This window comes from Musca domestica, unplaced genomic scaffold, assembly GCF_030504385.1.
Source record: "Musca domestica strain aabys unplaced genomic scaffold, Musca_domestica.polishedcontigs.V.1.1 1, whole genome shotgun sequence".
In the NCBI taxonomy this organism is placed as follows: domain Eukaryota; kingdom Metazoa; phylum Arthropoda; class Insecta; order Diptera; family Muscidae; genus Musca; species Musca domestica.
Window position 1 is genome coordinate 8757130 of NW_026712114.1, and position 18458 is coordinate 8775587.

The 18458-nt window shown below is 34.1% G+C and overlaps 1 protein-coding gene across 1 annotated transcript; it reads right to left on the minus strand.

Moving 5' to 3' along the window:
* Positions 1-2011: 2011 nt before the first annotated feature.
* On the minus strand, positions 2012-14519 carry LOC101898943 (muscle segmentation homeobox). The gene is made up of 2 exons (XM_005180318.4): positions 12737-14519; positions 2012-2658 (listed from the first exon to the last, which is right to left on the minus strand). Exons 1-2 carry the CDS (start codon positions 13977-13979, stop codon positions 2321-2323), a joined length of 1581 nt encoding a protein of 526 aa, XP_005180375.1. The 5' UTR covers positions 13980-14519; the 3' UTR covers positions 2012-2320.
* Positions 14520-18458: the final 3939 nt, after the last annotated feature.

Here is an 18458-nt window from a genome sequence, read left to right on the forward strand (position 1 = left end):
GCAAGCAAGCATCTCACTAGATATTTTAGAGCGAAAAGTCGGCAGCTAATGTCAAGTGGTAGGAGGATATTTAAACTGGAGCCATACCAACTTATTGGCAGCACATGAAGTTGTCATCGGTTTTAAAATTAAATGTTTATTATACCTTAACCCTTAAGATGTTGGGTGATATTTGATGTTTCATTCTTTATGTAGCAGCGGGAAAATTTTTAATTCTAAATCAATTTGAGCTTATCCGTCGGTCAGTCCTCTTGTCTACCTGCTAAAATCAAGACGATAAACAGATTATTTTATGTAGAGCTATGAAATTTGACACTCAAGTTTATATTACGCCCAGGACGAATGGTATACAGTTTCAGCTTTCATATTTTGAATGTTTCCAACGAATCGGCAATAATTTGGCATTGCGGACATTTGGCATTGGGAAAATTTTTAAATATTGTTCTATGCTCTCATATAATGGTACATTTCGACTATTTGGAAACCAAATCGATAATTCAGGGTTTCCTTCAAAAATTTATGATACCTTCCTATCTTCGACATTTCGAAGGTCTTTCATTTAATTTAGCCTTTTTGGATTTTCGATTGAGAAGAATTTACCCTTCAAAAGTTATCAACGTGGGATCTGTGTTATTGGTCCTGTGGATTGTAATTGTATTTCCCATGCACATTAGCAATATTTTTATGTGAAACTTTAGCGGATATCCAGATTTCATAAAAATGTTGTGAAGGTCCGTGGTGAAGGTTACAAAAATTTTAGTTCGACCCAACTTAACGTTTCATTTACTTGGTTTTCCTTTTTATATCACTTTTTTTAGGGTAATCATAAAGGACATACAGATCTCCGAGTGGAGTAACTACAAACTCTGGTACTTTCAAATGTTCAAGCCAAAATAACCCAATTCTTCCATACTCTTCCACTTTTCCAAGAATCTCCTGATCCCCATCCCATTTAATAATTGATTACTCATCTTGCTTTTTTTTCAAAAATTATTTTTCATTATATTTTTGTGTTGTTTTTGTTATTACTTTTCTTTTCTATAATTTAATCATTTTTTGTTGTTGTCTTTAGTTCTTTTTCATGATTTGTTTTTGTTTTGCTTATATGCTAATACACTTAATTAGATGAATAATCTATTAGCGTTCTTAACTAGAAAAAAATCTAAATTTCAGCATTATATTAGGGAATATATGTATCATAATAATTATCATATAGGGTTATTGTATATAATATTAAATTCTATATTTATGTATTTATAAAGACATGGGCTGCTTTATCTAGCTAAAACAAGGAATTATTCAACCCGAAAGAAAAATTAAAATAAAAACAAATTCTTATGAAATAAAAACTATGTTACCAGCCTGGGTGTTTTGAGGATAGCCCCGTGGAGGATTAGATAGGTAATGTACTGTACATAAATAATAATTGTTTGATAGGGGTTTTTACATACAAATATAATACATTTTAGAGATGATTTCGACTTTATGTGGTTCTTGTAAATACTAGTTATTTATATATATAATTTATTTACATGATTTTTTACAAGGTATTGTATTTTTTTTAATTTCTATAATTTGTTACTTTGGGGTTCAATTTCAAATTTTAGGAATCAAATTTAGTTTTTCTTGCATTATTCTATTTATCTGTGGAATTAATTTACAAAATATGAGAGAGGGAGTTTACAATTGGTTGCTAGGAGTATTCTCTAAGGCTAAACAAAATTAGGGTCCTGTTTCCCAATGAAAATTCCAGGATATTTTAAAAATTTAAACAAAGAAAAAATATCAGCAATTTTTATTTTTCTTTCGAGTTAAAAACAAATCAGAGAATTCTTCATAGTATAATTCGAAATCTAGCCTGCGGGTATCTGTCGTCATTATTGTTTACACGTAGTGGATGAAGAAACAGGGTCCCCTAGTTTTACTTTCCATTTTTTTTTTTTTTTTGTTTGTCAAAATATTTCTGTTTTGCCTTAGAGAACCTCAAACCTCTGTTCACAATTTCCAATCATTTTCATTTTTTTTTTTTTTTTTGGTTTTTTAAATTTTTGTTTTTTTTTTCTTTCTATAATTTATTAATTATTTACAATTAAAATGCGCTAACATCACAGCAATTATGGGGGGTTATTTCTATAATTAATGATAATATTTATATTTTGTTTTGTTTCTTTAAATAATAACTAAGCGCATAATAAATTTATATTTATGTTTTTGTCTGGCCTTGCAGAAAGACTCAACGATCAGGTTGTGGTCGTTTTGTGTTTTGTTATGAGGAAACTTTGGTGCTTTTGTTTGTTTGTCTATTTCTTTATATTTCGTTTTAACCCAAATGCATTAGACTTGGATGAAAATAACCAGCCATGGCCCATTGGGCCCCTGGTCCACCACGACCCAAAGCAGCCATTTTAATTTTCTCAATTTCAGCCTCCTGTAAACGTTTCGCCTTGGCTCGGCGATTTTGAAACCAAATTTTCACTTGGGTCTCTGTCAGCCTTAGGGATGAGGAAAATTCCGCCCGCTCTGCTATACTGAGATATTGTTTTTCACGGAATTTCTTCTCCAAAGAGAGTAGTTGTTGGGTGGTAAATGGCGTGCGGGGTTTACGATTTGGCTTGTGTTTGCGCAAGTTGCACTTGATGCGTGGCGGTTCATTGGCATCTGAAAGGAAAGAAAGAAAAGAGAGGGGGTTTATTAGTTAAAGTTCAAAATTCAAATATATATTTTTAAATTTAATAAAAAAAATAAAAATGTTATCATCATAGTGGCCTAAATTTTGAAGAAAGGACTTGAAGGGGAATGTCTTGACAATTATTATTTTATTTATTTAGTTATTTATTTATTTTTTTTTTTTTAAATATTCTTCCCCAGAAGGAAATCCAAATGTGATTGACAATTATTTTGGCGTAGAAGGTATTTTAAACAGAACTTTTAAATATCAAAAATCGATTCAAAAAGTTTTCATAAAATCTCAATTTTCATATCGAACGCCTTAATACCCATTTCCGTGCCTGAAACCCGATTTTTTTCGTAAATAGATAAAATAGTATCCCAAATTCGATTTTGAAAAACCAATAATACCTAAACTGGGTTTCAAATATAAAAACACATTTCAAAAAGCTTTTATGAGACCCCAAATATCCGCTTGGACCCTCTCACATCTTTTTCCTCATCTTCTTTCTCTAAAGATCTCCATGGAATTTTCTCTTTTTTTTCTCAGACATAAATTTCCCAAAAAGTCCGTAGGCGTTTTTTTAATTTAATTTTTGTTGTAACCAAATCCCATGTCAATAAAACACAAAATGCCAAAACAAAATTTAAGAAAACATGTTAAACAAAACAACGAAATAATTTAAATAACTCTAAAGCTCTCTGGGGGCCTCGCAAGAAATCACAGCCGTAATATTTAACAAAATCGAATATGTTTTGGGTTTTTTTTTTTTAAATAAAACAAAAAAATCCCATAAAAACATTTGTTGTTTTAGTTTTGTAATAAAAATTGACGATGACAACTGCAACAACAAAAACAACAACGACAAGAAAAACAACAATTCAATAAAAGAATTCAAACTAATTTGGTATTAATTAAATGACAAACAACACCAAATAGTTATGAAATCAAAACCTGGCCGAACCTGGGCAAAGCCAAGTAGCCAGCCAGCCAGCCAGACAGGCCGAATGTCTTTCAGTCCGTCAGTCATAAGAGACTCAGGCGTATAATTACATGAACCGTTCGTTTTAACAGTCAGGCGTTTCAGGCTAGCCAATGGTTATATGTCAAATCATATGCCAGAGCCAGAGAGAGAGAGAGGGTCTAAAAAAAAACAAAACGCTTTATCGAGTTACACATCGTTGGCAATTGTGAAATCGTTTTCACTTTAAGGCGAAAAAATGATCACTTGCAATAAAAACAACAACAACATCAACGCTAACACTAACAACAACCACATCAGTCAGTCAGTCAGTCAACAATCTAAAAGATTTTTGCAATTAAAAATCTTAATATGGTAACAAAAATTGCAACGCGTTTTAATTTAATGAAAAACTAATTGCAAAGCAATTTGCAACGCGTTTGCAATACACAATAGTTGCTTGGCTTGGTTGACTAACAACTGCTACACAAATCATCAGAGATTTTTTTCCATAAGGTATAACACCGCCAACAACACAGAGAAAAAGGCCCCTCTCTTCATACTCACATCTATCGAACACAACATCAACCAGATATTTGTAACATATGACATTTGTTAGGCCATTTAAGCCTATCATTTTGAGCCATTTCAAATAAACAAAGACTTCTTTCAGGCTATGACCGTATTTAACATCAATCTTGGCTAACAGGCCAATGATGAAACCCATCAGTCTAAGTTACTAAAAGGCTGGCTTGTTGGACTGGAAAGGCAATTGATGATTATTGTCAGCATCATGACAATCATAGCAGTAGCAACCAGCCAACATAGGTTCGACAGAGAGCGAGTGGGGGCAACATCGACAACAACAACAAAAAAATGTTGTTGATTTTGTTACAATACCTTAGAGAGATTGCAAATTAATTGAAATCAACAACAATCAAATGAAATGCCTGGCTGGCTGGCTGGCTGGCTATTCGCCATATAATGTTGCATTTGCAACATACCATTGGCATGTTGTTACTACATTGAGTGTGGATATGGAGAAAAAATTGTTTTTTTTTTTTTTTTTTGGCTTCATACAAATATGACAACCGGGATAGTTTTTTCTTACTCCCCAAATGGTTGCAAATTCACCATATCACAATGGCCGATACATATATATGGTTACAATTTCTATGTATATAATTGACAACAAGCTAGCAATTAATCGGTGTAACCCATAATGCCACTTGTCCTTCATTTCCTTTTTCATGGCACCGGGGGAATTTTATTTTCTCCAGCAAGCCCACACCACATCAGCTTTCTTGGTGGCCATTTCTTGTTGCCCCTCGAAACAAAACTTGCAGTAATTAAAACGCGTTATATTTTCATAAATGGTTATTAAAATTCCAGAAGATAATTATTGCTGTCTGGTTGTTTTTGGCCAACATTGATTTTACAACATTTTAAACGCTTGTCAATGTGGTTTGTGTTGTGTTATCTTGGCCAACATTGCCATCCATGCCTGTAGAGATAACGTGTTTAGGCTTTATTGCGTGCAACATCGTACAGCTAGCCTACACACATATGTATCGGTGTTTGTAGGCAAAGATTCTAGTATGTGTTCTTTTTGGTCTCGACAACGATGTCCGGTATTGGCATGAAATCGAGATGGGATATGAAGAAGGAAAATAAGAAAAAATAAGTTAAGAAAAACTAAGTTCCTACGTTGCTGGAAGAACTCGAGGGGGGGGGGGGTTTTCACGGTAAGATTCTGGGATCCAGACCCTCGGAAAAAATAAAAAGACCACTGAGAAAAATGGACCCAAGTGAAAAACTGTTTCTTCATTGATGGGCCATTAGATCCCACAGCGCTCACTTATTTTTTCTGAAATATGGCTAAAACCTTGAAAATCTTAATTTCAAGTGGTACATTTTTGTCGTTGCCAGAGTCTTCCTATCCTTAATTTCCAAGCCTGATAATAAATTTTTCTGGATATTTCAAAATTCTCGTAATCTGGCGGAGACTAATATTCAAATTTAAAAATTTTTAGAAAATTTTTAGAATATTTAAATGAAAGAAGTTTTTCCAAAAGTGAACGTATGTTTAAATTTCTTTCTTTAACTGTGGCTAAAACCTTCAAAAGTATGATTTCTGGAGGTTTATTTTTTAATGGGACTGCCGTTCATTTTATAGGAATTTAAGGCGGTCAGAAAAATGGGACGTATTTTAAAATACCGGATTGTTTCTGAATAACATCTCTAAAATTGTTGGCAAAACAATTTCTTGTTCATCAGAACCACAAAGCCCAAAAATCAGTTTTCTGAGGTGATGTACAAAAATACCATTTCCAAATATTGTCAATCTGGACAAAAAAAAAATCAAAAATTCTTGATAGTCAAGTAACTAAAATGTAGAGGCTATAGGCACCTCAAATAAAAATGTAGAAAAAACTCCCTTTTTTCCGGATTAATGGAGTTGCAAATTAGGTCGTTTTATCATACTTAAAATTTCCAATAATATTTTGTCTTTTCAAGGCGTGTATATAATTCTTCCCTCGAAACACTTCCTAAATTTTGTCTATATTTGGAAACCCTAGTATTTTCTTCTTTACAAACATCCAAATAAAAATTAAAGTCAAAAATTTTCGACTCCAAGCCATTTAACATCTAACATTTGGTTTATATTCGGCTACGTTCAATCGCCTTTCTAAGGATCATCAAGTTTTCAAAATGGTCGGATAATTTATGTGAAAACTATATCAAAATCTGAACAGATAATAATTTCTAAAATTCAATTTAAATTTCCAATAATAGCTTCGAAAAATGATTTGGGTTTGGAGGCCCATAGAAAAAATTTTATTCTCGTAAATGAATGATGTCTTCATTTCATAATTTTTTATTGTCAAAAGAATAAATTTTATTTTATATATATCTCATTTTTCTCGCTCCCCTTTTTCCCCTCCCCCACTCCCCTTTCATTCCGAAAAATTTCCACCCAATCTGTCACCATGGCAAAATGAATTGTTAATCGAAATAATAACAAGCTTAAATATTGCTAATTACTTTGACAAGATACAATAACAATTTAAATAGCCTAGTCAGAGCTTTACATCCTCCTTCACAAGCACCAAACCAGCTGAAAGGCGTTAATAGCAACAACGACGAAAAATTGTCTCCTCTAAATCCTCCACAGACGAGTATTTATCTATTGCTGTCGTCTACTACATGTAAATTACTTTGAACATTGACAATGTGGCACCTCTATGCAAATATTAACATGATGGCTAATATTTAACAAATTATCTTTTATAAAAAATACGTGTGTGTGTCTACGTACGTTCCTCAGCAACAAATGACTAACAATCTTGCCAAGAAATTCAAACACACTAACACACACACACGAATTTATATGGCCTTCACAGAGCCAGCGAAAAAAAGGCTGGCAAAACTATTTAGGCTAGGCCACAAATCATTTTTGCGTTGAAATTCTTGCAAAAAAAGACAATTTGCAATATGTAATGGAAGAAAAGAAGAAGGTGGCAAACAGCGTTAACTGTTTGTCAATTGTCATTTGTAAGTCCTTGGTGGCAATCCTTGTTTTTCTTTTGCTGCAGTCTTTTTTTTTTTTTTTTTTTTTGATTGCCTTCTAAAACCCCGAGATGGCGTGTCACGTGCAAATATTGACTTTGCTGCAGTAAAGTTTGGCGATAAAGCAGCAACATTTTGCCACCAAAAAACGGTAGCTCTCTGCAGCCGTTCATCACTCAAGTTTGTGGCCATAATACCATTTTTTTTTTTCAGTTGAATTCTTCTTCTGCAACTTGCATGCCATGTTGGCTGCAAATGGTGTTAAAAGTTATGCATGTTAAGCCTTTAAGTATTTGTTTTGGCTAACAAACAAACAAACAACAGCAACAGCAGCAACGTTGTCGTTGTTGAGCCATTCTCTGGCATTGTTGCAATGTTGCGTGTTTAAAAAGGTGGGTTGTCGCCTTCATCGTCATCATTGTGGCTGTTAAGCCAGCCAGCAATTCAGCCAGCCAACCAACAAGACACACCTACATTTTTTTCTGGCTTGCTGGCAGCAATTTTTGTCTACTGCAGCAACTAATGCCATGTTGTTTCCCTTCTTTTCCCAAACTCTTTTAGCAAAACAAACAATTAATTTCTATAATTGCCCAATGCAACCAGCCACCAACAACAACAATTGCCATAAACAACAACTTTTCTTTTCAAGAGCAAAAAGATTAGCACGAAGGAACAAAATGTAAAGGAAACTAATTAAATGCCACTGAGATAAAAAATGAATGGAGGAAAAATTTTTTTCAAAGGAGTGAAGAGTTTTTAAAAATAGATTTGATTTTGAAAAATGGTAAAAACTAGAAATTTCAAAAGAGTTGTGTGGGAAATTGATTTTCCAAAGACCCGAAACGGAAAACTGATTTGAAGTATTATCTGAAATTTTTTTTCATATGAGTTCATATGGAAAGTTCTGGAAACAAACTTAGATATCCTGAGAAAAAAAAACGGCCCTCCTTAGGAGACTTCAAAATCCCAATATATATTTATACTAAATATCCTTAATTATTTATTTACTTATTTATTTATTTATTTATTTATTTTTTTTTTTTTTTTTTTTGATACAGAAATGGTTTGATAAAGTGTTTTTTCATTATTTTTGTGAGCCTCAATCAAAAATCGTATCGAAATAGAAATATTTTTCTGATATAGAATTAAATTTGAGAAACTCAATTTTTAAAAATTTTCATAATTTCCTGAATCTCCCTAACCCATAACCCTTGTAGAATATATATAGATTTGGAATCTATAACTCAAACATATAAAGTCTGCGGCATTAATATCTGCTCTTGAAGTCTAGGTCTAGTCTAAAAAAGGTCTTCTATATTTCCTAAATTTTCCGGAGGATAAGAAGGACTCTAGAATCAATCCGAAACGGGAGGAGGAACTCCAGCTTCCTTTTTTAGAAAATATGTTCCTCAATTATCTCCGGAATATATGGAGTTTCATAAAATTATCTTTCATAAAAGATATTGTTCTCAAAAGTCTTTTTAAAAATATATCTCTAGAAAGAGTTGAAATCTGCGGCATTTCATAGACTTAAAATCTGCAGCATTCAAAATTTGATCTTGAAGTATTTTTTTTTACTTTTTTCCTAAAATATTTCTGGTGGCTAAGAAGTGTCCACGAGCCAAAAAACGCATCGACGGCATTTTTTTCAAAAAAATTTCTAGAACTCCAAATGTTTAAATCTGAAGAGCTCCAGCCTCACTTTTTTATGAAATCTTCTTCCTCAATTATCTCCGGGATGTATCCAATTTCTCAGAGTTACTTTTAATAAAAGATATTTTTCCTCAAAAACCTTCTGAAAAATATATCTTTGGAATCTATAACTCAAAGATTTGAAATCTGCACTTTAAGTCCTTGGTTGGAAACATTTTTCTAAACTATCTGAGAATTAAAATAATTTTTACTCTTTATACTCTTCTTAAGAATTAAAAATCATTGTCTTCTAATTTTTTTCATATTCAATAGAATTTCTCCTGCAAAGTGAATTTTTTCTTCACAAAATTCTCCAACAAATTTTTGATATATGTTAACCAGAACTTGGAAAAGTTTCAGATATTCTTTTGCCTCAATAAGCCCCAAATAAGGATCCTGATAAGTTTTCTAACACTTTTGAAAAATTATAAAAAATTACATATTTTAGACTAATTTCTACATTTTCAGGCTTTCCATGACCCCCTGAATATTGTCAATGGCTTCAAACTGGTCAAAATTGGCTTTTAAAACTGTTTTCTAAAATGTATTGCCAATAATGTTGTACCATCATTGGAATGGTGGGTTAGCCAAAGTAGTTTGCCGATACTTTCATTATCTCCTCAGAGTTCCCAAATTTATTTCTAATTCTTGTTTCCCTTTTTCGGTAAAACTTCTCCAAATTTCCCACAATTATCTTCGAGCTACATACAAAATTTTGCACCTTTCTTTTCTAAATTCGAGAAGAAAAAAGTGATAATTTCCTATTCACCATACAAAAACACCTTCCCACTTTTGTTACGTTCAATTAAACAAAATTACCGTGACATTTACCCCCCCAAAAGAAACAACAACAATAAGACAACAAAATATTGTTATAATCAGGTGTAATATGTCACTTTAAAGTGTACACTCTTCTGTTCCTTCTTGGTGTGTGTTTAGATGATTCTACGGTAGCCGGCAACAACACACAAAAAGAGCCGACTTGTGCCACTTGTCAAATAATTTTTGCCTCCTCAAAAACGAAGTTATCATAATGAAAAATCTGTCGTTATTTGTTTAAGAGAACCCAGAAAGCAAGACAGTGGACAAAAGGACCCTCTAAGTATTTAACACACTCTCTTCGAAAGTGAACCATGGTTGGTTTAGGTATCATGTCCCATATATCTTGCTTTGTCCTTTGCTAGCCACCAAACATAAGAAAGAACTAAATGTTGTCGTCCGAAGACGAACTGTTGACAAGCAGACCAATTGATAACCTGCTGTGTGACAAAACACTCAACTTGTTTAATTGTCTGCCAGCGATGAGTATCAGCAACGATTTCCATGATAACAAGACAAGAACAAAAAAAAAACGAAAAGTTGAAGAGAAGAAACGGTGAAAATAATGTGACAGGTAAAAGTCTTTGAAGTTATCCTCCTCACAAGCCAAAAGAAAAAAAGAACGTGTGTGTGATCATAAAAACCTATCGGAACTGAAAGCAGGAGGAGGAAGCGAAGGTGGCACCTGTTCCATCCCACCGTTTAGGGTAATAGAAAAACTCAAATGTTTGAAAGGAAATGTGTGGATAAGCCAATGAATGAATGAACTTTATCTGGGATATAATTTAATTAGTTCAATGAGCAAGGGCAGAGGGAAGGGGACCAGGAATTGAAATTGATACCAATTTAAATATTTTGGATACTCATTAAATGTAATATAAATTATAGACAAAATTCTCGCCTTACTAGAAGAGAGAGTAAGCGGTAAAATTGTGGAAAAGTAGAGACTGAAAGTAGAGCAAATTTTTGGAATGGAAATTAGGGCAAATTCTTCAAAAATGTAAAAATATGAAATTTTTTTTCTATCGAGTTTGGGATCAGGCCTTTTAAGTGGTTTTTCTAAAAAAAACAGCTGCAAAATACTGCCATGAGGAGCTACAAGTCTACAATAGCCTACTTCAGAAATTATTTACAAATTTTCTCCGAATTTCAGTGTTTGCCGTGGGCACCCTGAGGAAAATTAAAATTTAATTTACGACAAATAGATCTTGAAACTCGAATTAAAATCTACGTACAACATATTGATCTAAAATTTTGCTCTGAAAAATTAAGGGTCACAAATAAGCCAGTCTCCCAGAATTTTAAAAATATTCTCCCACTTTCCGTTTATATTCGACTTGGGGACCTAGGACTTTTAAAAATACAAGGTTTTAAAAACTTTTCCACAGAGTAAATAGCTTTTAGACATTGGTTTGGAAAAGATTTCCAGGTTTCCCTCGCTTTCAGTTCATATTGGCCCTCCCTAAAAGGTAAAGATTCGAAAACTTTTTGGTTTTTCGATTTTGGTTTATAATTATTCCCTTTCTGTATTAAAGTCTGTCTTTATTATAATTTAAAAGGCAAATTTCAAAACTAAAAGTTAATAGGCAAGGTTTAGAATTATTTTCAATTTTTCCTCGCTTTCAGTGTATATTGGCCCTCTTATAAGAGAGAAGAAAAGGCTAGGAATTTTTAGTTGCCTAAGTTTGGAAAATATTTCCAAATTGTCCTCACTTTCAGTTTTTATTGGCTCTCTCTCCTGGGGAAAGAATAGGCTAGTTAGGGAAATTTTGAAAAATATCCTATTTTTAGTTCATATTGGACTTTAGGACCCAGGAGTACTAAATGGGCCAGGTTTGGAACACTTCTCCACATTTCCAACGGCTTCTATCCAAAAACAACACTGGCTTTATTTTAAATTATAAACTGACAGACAAATTTTGGAACCCAACTTTAATATAGAGAAGGTTAAGAAAAGATTTTCCAACATTCAGCTTTTCCCATTTATTCATTCCTCTCTTCAGATCATAAAGTTATGCCACTGGCAAGTTCAGAAACAGTTCTTCCAATAGAGGTTAGAAAAAGTTCATCCAAATTTTCACCTTTTTACTTTCTTTCGTTTTTCACTTCAAAGCATAAGGTTATGCCACTGGCTTTAGTTTAATTTGCCAAGTCTAAGCGATATATAAACCAACCAAAAGACAAATTTATTTACTTCGTTCTTAAAGAAAAAACCGCAAACCCTTCTACATCGAAAAAAAAAAAAAACTGTTCCATTTCCTTTTGGTGTCAGGCTTATCAGTGCAACTATAATACGAGGAGAATTTCCAGCAAAAAACACCTCGGAAAATGTGAGAAATGTTAACTCCAGCCAACACTATTTCATGTTAGCTCCAGACCACAAAAAAAAGAAACTCCGCTGCACTTCATAATGATATGCAAACTTGGTTTTTGTCTGCCAAAGCAAAAAAAAAAAAAAAAACACCACTCGAGGAAAAAAGAAATTCTAAAAAGAATTATAGACTAAAGTGTGAAGTGGGCATTTTTAAGCGTTCCACTTTTTTCTTTCTTCCTCCTCCTTTGATGGATTTCAGAGATCTGCGATAAACACAAGTTTTTTTTATTTGGTTCCGCATTGAAAATAAAAGCGGAAGAGTGGTTTTTCATTGGGAATAATAAAATAATTACAAAAATAACATTAATGTAGGGAGAGAGAACCGACCGGTCGGCCATCATGACCCCTAGGCCCAACAAAATGGAAGCCGTATCGCACAATTACTGGTAATTGTGTGTTGCTGGGTGTCTGTTGAAATCATTTCAATTAACGAAACGGGCCAGTTAAAGCTCACTAAACTTGATTGTGGATAAGCAACATGGTCGTCACTCGCACACACACACTCTCACTAATACAAAAGCAAAAACAAAACAAAAATTAAGTCAACATGAGGAACTTAATAATCATGTCTCGAATGATGGTCATGGTCATGATGATAACAATAATTTTTACTTAATTAAATAATTTTTTAATAAAAATAAACGACACTTACCTCCTCCTCCAAAACCCTGACCCGGAAACAGACCAGGTGGTCCAAATGGTGGCATTTGCCTGGCACCTGGCCATGGCACACCAGCTCCACCAATACCTCCCCAGGCCACAGCGGCCGCTGCTAAAGCACTAAACGGTGTTGGCCTAATTGGTCCATGTCCCGACGCCGCCAAGACAGCAGGTGACAGTAGATGCGGAGAATTGGCCAATGAGTTGGGATTACCATCTGGTGATTTACTTGTATCCAAGCCGTCGGGTGTTGAGCGGGGTGAATCATCAGCATTCATATCTTCAATATCCACAATGGAATCTTCCTCTTCATCATGTCCCAGATCTTGATCATTCAAATCATCATCGTATTCCAGCTCCGAATCAATGGAACTGCCAATGGGTGAGTTACGTTCACATTTGGCCGTTGCCATTGCCGTCGCCGAGGAGGAGGATGAGGAGTTGGTTGTGGGCAGTGGTTCGGGGCCATTATTGGAACTGGCGCCGGATGATTGTGGTGGGGTGGTTGTGTTGTTGTTATTGTTATTTGAACTTTCACTGTTCGCCGGATTAACACCACTCGAGGCAGCCAATAACATGGGTCCCGCCGCTCCAGGTGGACAGGCACTTGGATTCAACGGATGTCTCAGATGGGCGGGTAAATGATGAGGTAAATGTACATGAGCAGGATTGCCACTTGGATTATTGGTGGCCCCCACTGCGGCCGCCGCCGCTGCTGCCATGGCGGCTGCATGTTGCTGCTGGGCCACATGGGCCGCATGCAGCAAATGTGCATGATGAGCCATGGTCACCGGATGAAACTGGGGCGGATGTGTGGCAGCGGCTGGATGATTTGGTGAGGCAGGCGATGACGAGGATTCATGTGAGACAGGTGAGGTGGCCGCCGATGGAGTACTGGACAAATTCGTTGGCATATTATCACCATAATTGTGACTGGGAGACCTTGGCCTGGTATCGGCCAGCAATGAAGCCACACTGAAATTGCTCAAACGGGATGTGGTCTTGTTCAGGGTGTGCTGGTGCGACTGCTGGAGGTTACGTAAATGCTGTTGATGGGCCATAATCAGGGCCGATGGTGATGTGGGTGTTGTTGTGGTAATGGCCGTTGCCGGTGGCGATACCACAACGGTGGTAGTGGAACTGTTTGAATTCATAGCGGTTTGCGGTGGTACCGTCGGGCTAGTCATATTCACACGTAAACCAGTGACAGTCATACCTGATGACAGTTTTAGCATAAATTTCGATTTTTTTCGTTCTTTACTTTTTTTTGCGGTGGCGAGTCCGTTAGTTTTGTGTTAAAGCCAGAATTTTAAATTTTCCTTTAAATATAATTTTTTTATTTCAAAATCTTTTCTTAATAACACATTGCACTTTTTTATTGTTTGTTGCTTTCGGTTTAGTTTAGTTATATTTGCATTTTGCTGATAAGTAAGTTATAATCACTTGTTTTTTATTTATTTTATTTTTTGTTGTGCTTGGCAATTATTTCCAATAATTGGAAAATTTGTTTTTAATTGCCTTGATTGGTTTCTGATTAATTTTTAACAAATCAATTTTTTTTTTCTTCATTTATTTATTGTTGATTGTAATTGAAAAATTATAACACTTGATTAGAAAAAAATTCTTTGATTATTTCTTTTTTGTTGTGTGTTTTTTTCTCTTTATATTTTGTTGTTTTTGTTTTGCTTTACTACGTTACAAAACAAGCGCTCGTTGACATCAGACACGTCCTCTTGAGATCACGACTGTTTAACAACTAAACTGTAATGTGTGCAAGGGAAATCTCGGTTCATTCACTTGCCGCACACTCAACGAACCAAAGTCACAAATGCACACACACAACGGCACAAACACATCCATAAGTGAGCAGAAAAAAATAACAAACCCCGAAAGAGACAAATTGAGCATTTAACAACAACACATCGGAGTTCTCATTGCCCATAATGGTGGTGGTTTAAGCCTATCAAACAAGACACAACAAGAGGAGGTGGTTGTTTTTATCAAAGAGATCAAAGATATATTGCTTTCTCTTTCTGTTAATATAAGCCAGCAAAGATATTAAGTGTAAACACCATTTTTATTATTGCGCTCTCATTTAAGTTACTCTAATAATCATTGCCTCTTTCTCTCACACATTGAGTTGATGTACACCTCGCTCAGTGTGGTGAATATCTGGTAAATTTCTCCTTTTATCATAAAGAGAGAGCACACATTAAAAACGGAACGCCTCTTTTATTTCATTCATAAGGCCAAACTGAGTATGGTGAGTTCTCTTGGCTATTTAAAATGCTAGTATTTCCCTAAAGAGGGGTAAATATGAAAACAATATATTTTCTTTAAGTAGTTTTATCTCTTTTTCTCTCGCAACAAAATAACCCCACAAGGCAGGCAAATGGAAATTAAACCGCATACAACACTCTATTGGAAAAGAAGATATCATTCAGTAACGAAAATAAAAACCCCAGCCAGCTAGCAATCACATTAAACAACTAACACCAACAACAACAACGGCAATTATTTGACAACGTTGAATGTTATTTAAACTCTATTACTCTTAACAGCCATTGTGGTTTTTAATAATTCGTAATAGCAAAGGCAGCTGGTTTTTTTCGTTCTGTTCTTGTTGTTGTTGTTTGTGAATGCATTTTTTCCATCGGACTGCAAACACCAAGAGTGATGTTGAAAAGTCAACTTTACGGAATTTGTTGCTGTTTGCTGCGTTTTTTCTTGTTTTCTTCAACTGGCATTGTTATTCTTTGCCACTGTTGTTGTAGTTCATATAATTTTGTCACCTTTTTAGTTATGGTTCCGTGTCATGTTCGCTTTTTTGAAGAGTTTTTCTTGCGTGTGTAAGCATGTGTGTCTTCTTTTGGCATGGTATTCGTGTTTTATTATTGTGGAATTAAATAAAGTTTTTAATATGAAATAAGAAATGAATGAATGGAGACGAAACCAACGGGAGGTTAATATTTTCACAAATTTTAAAGAAAATTAACATGAACCAAAGAACTCCAATTTTATGTGTATTTTTAAAAATTTCGATTTTTTTGAAGAAAAAAGAACGGCAGGATTAATTTTGACAATTTGCACCAATTTGAAATAGTCTCTTGGCAGAAGAGAATTCAACAATTTTTGTAATTTTTAAAATTAATTAGTTTTTTTTAGTTTTAGTTGAAAGAGTGTGGAAAATATAATTATTACTGTTTCGAGGTATTTCAATCTGAACAGCAAAAATAATATGCCCCTATCGTATAGAAAAAAGTATAAATTTTGGTCAGCCCGAAGCCTTGATGTCCTCAATAATGGTTGTCCTGCTGGATTGTCTAACTGTTACGCATTCTTATGGAAATACGGAAATCTTCGTAAGAGCTTTAAAAGTCTAATAATTGGCAAGGAAGACAGAACATTTTATTCCTATACTTCGTGGCACGAATATAAATGTGGACAATGCACAAAGGATAATTAAAGAGTACACTTTAGTGAGGATATTTCCATTTTTTTCTAATTTATCCACTTAACCTAACGATGTTATTTTAATTTTTGCTCTTCTGCACGTTCCTATGCCTCTTGAAATATCTAGAAATTATTGCGCATTTTAGTACACCTCTCAAGAATGTAGATTACAAAGGTTCAGTATTGTGACGTTCCTAATCTAAGCATCCACTTCGCGTACAAATCAAATAACTTGATCAGAGGATAATATCCGCACAAAAATATTATTGAAAAAACTCCTATTCATATATGTTTTGGATGTGGGATTTTTATCGAATCGGTTTTTAATATTTGCAGAAATAGCTATTTAAAACCTACAACGAATTCGGCGATATTATATAAATTTAAAAAAAAAAATAAATAAATAAAAGTTATACGTGTGGGGAGGATAACTCTAAAATTTGTGATCCAAATAAACATTTTGTTACTGAAACATTTAACTAAAGGGAAAAAATCAAAACAATATTAAAACACGTTTTTTCATTTAATTTAAATTTAGTTTTTTTTGAAAATCATTCACTTCAGTGCAGGAAAGGAAATTTCGTATATTTTTTTTTTTTTTTTGGTAAAATTTTACGAACAGTATAAATGGAGTTTTAAATTATGTGATATGTTTGTAAAATGAATTTTAAAGTTGTACATATGTAAATATCGACGAACTTTAGTAATAATTATTAGAAAACTTTATCTGAACAACGCATACTTTCAACGAGATGGCTCTATATTTTCACCGTGCCACAGAGCAACGAATCCATTGTTTTTTATGGGAAAAGATTCCGAACCAATATCTTTTGAAGGGGTGAAAACATTTGGCTATCGAGATCTTGTGATTTAACACCTTCGGCAATAGCCCACCATTCAATTCGTCAAAGATGGAATTTGGTTGGATGTCGAGGTCATAGGGCATGTGGCCCACTGGTCATTTGACTGATCAAAAAATTATATTTTTCTTAAATTGCCACAATAATGTCTCTTATTGAAAAACTTTGTATATATTTAATTTTTGGGAGGATTACGTCAGATAGAGAATTCGGCTATGACACTTAGCATAATTAGAAAATTAACTCACTACGTTGTTTATATTTTTATTAACATGCAACATGATAGACCAATTTTACAACAATGAAATGTTCTGAAGAGTTGTTTACCATATTCAAAGTATGTTCTGGAATCATATGTAACAATATGAAAATATTTTTTTTACTTTATAATTGATATACCTATTTTCATCATGACAGCAGGCTAAGATGCAAACAAAATCCAATTTGGTGTTTTTAGTTGCGGCCTGTACTTTCATAAAATACTCGGCAGAAGTTGTTGACACCCGATTACCTTAAGAATATCGCAAAGTGTTATATGGAAGCTATTGGAAAATTATATATACCGTTAACAGATTTTATCTGTCTCAAATATCTGTCCCAAATAATCATTTATCTGTGCTGAACGAAGTGAACGTTTTCAAATTATGTGAATAAATATTTCTGTCAAACATTGTTGTCAGGGTTCTGGGCACCTAAGAAATGGTATATTTTTTGACACATTTGGCCCTTTTCGAAATTCATTCCTGTATACGTTATCGATGGGTTTTAGAACATGCATTGCCCTCCTTCTCCTCGGGATGTCAGTGGAAAATAGGAAAATAGGGCCGACCATGTGATACCCTGCAACAGCACAATATGTTAGAAGCCCTCTTATGTCCAAATCCATTTTAAAAGATTTTGCTTTTGAACTTGTGTCACGAAGCACTGCCCAGATGTTAATCTTAGCATTTTGACCAGGAATATTTGCCCAATATTAACGCACTGCGTCGTGCTGTAAGTTAGTTGTTGTGGTCCATTTTACAGCTAAATATAATCCAATGGTCATCCAAAATGCTAAAATTCACACATATATATATGAGTTCCTTTTCTACGATATTAGGCTATATTCGTCAACGAAATCAACATAAAAAAGCCAGAAGTTCGTTGCTAATGCTGGTATTTTTTCACACAAAAGTAGTGGTTCATTCTACCCGCTGTCCTGAACTCCAATTTCATGCTAGATTTCGTGTCCTTTGGTTTCTATTTGTGACCTTTATAACGGCTGCAAAATAAAGAGCATTTTTATTTGTTGGACCATTTCAACTCCTAAATAAATTGCGGACATCTTTGAAAACAATAGGCCTAGCCCTTCTAAGCCTAACCCTACTCTTGTGAAAAATTTCGTGAGGGTCTCTTCAATAT

Coding starts and splice junctions, on each gene's coding strand:
- LOC101898943 (XM_005180318.4), bottom strand. CDS start 13,979: ATGCTAAAACTGTCATCAGGTATGACTGTCACTGGTTTACGTGTGAAT. Junction 2,659..12,736: donor TCAGGGTTTTGGAGGAGGAG/GTAAGTGTCGTT, acceptor CTTTCCTTTCAG/ATGCCAATGAACCGCCACGC.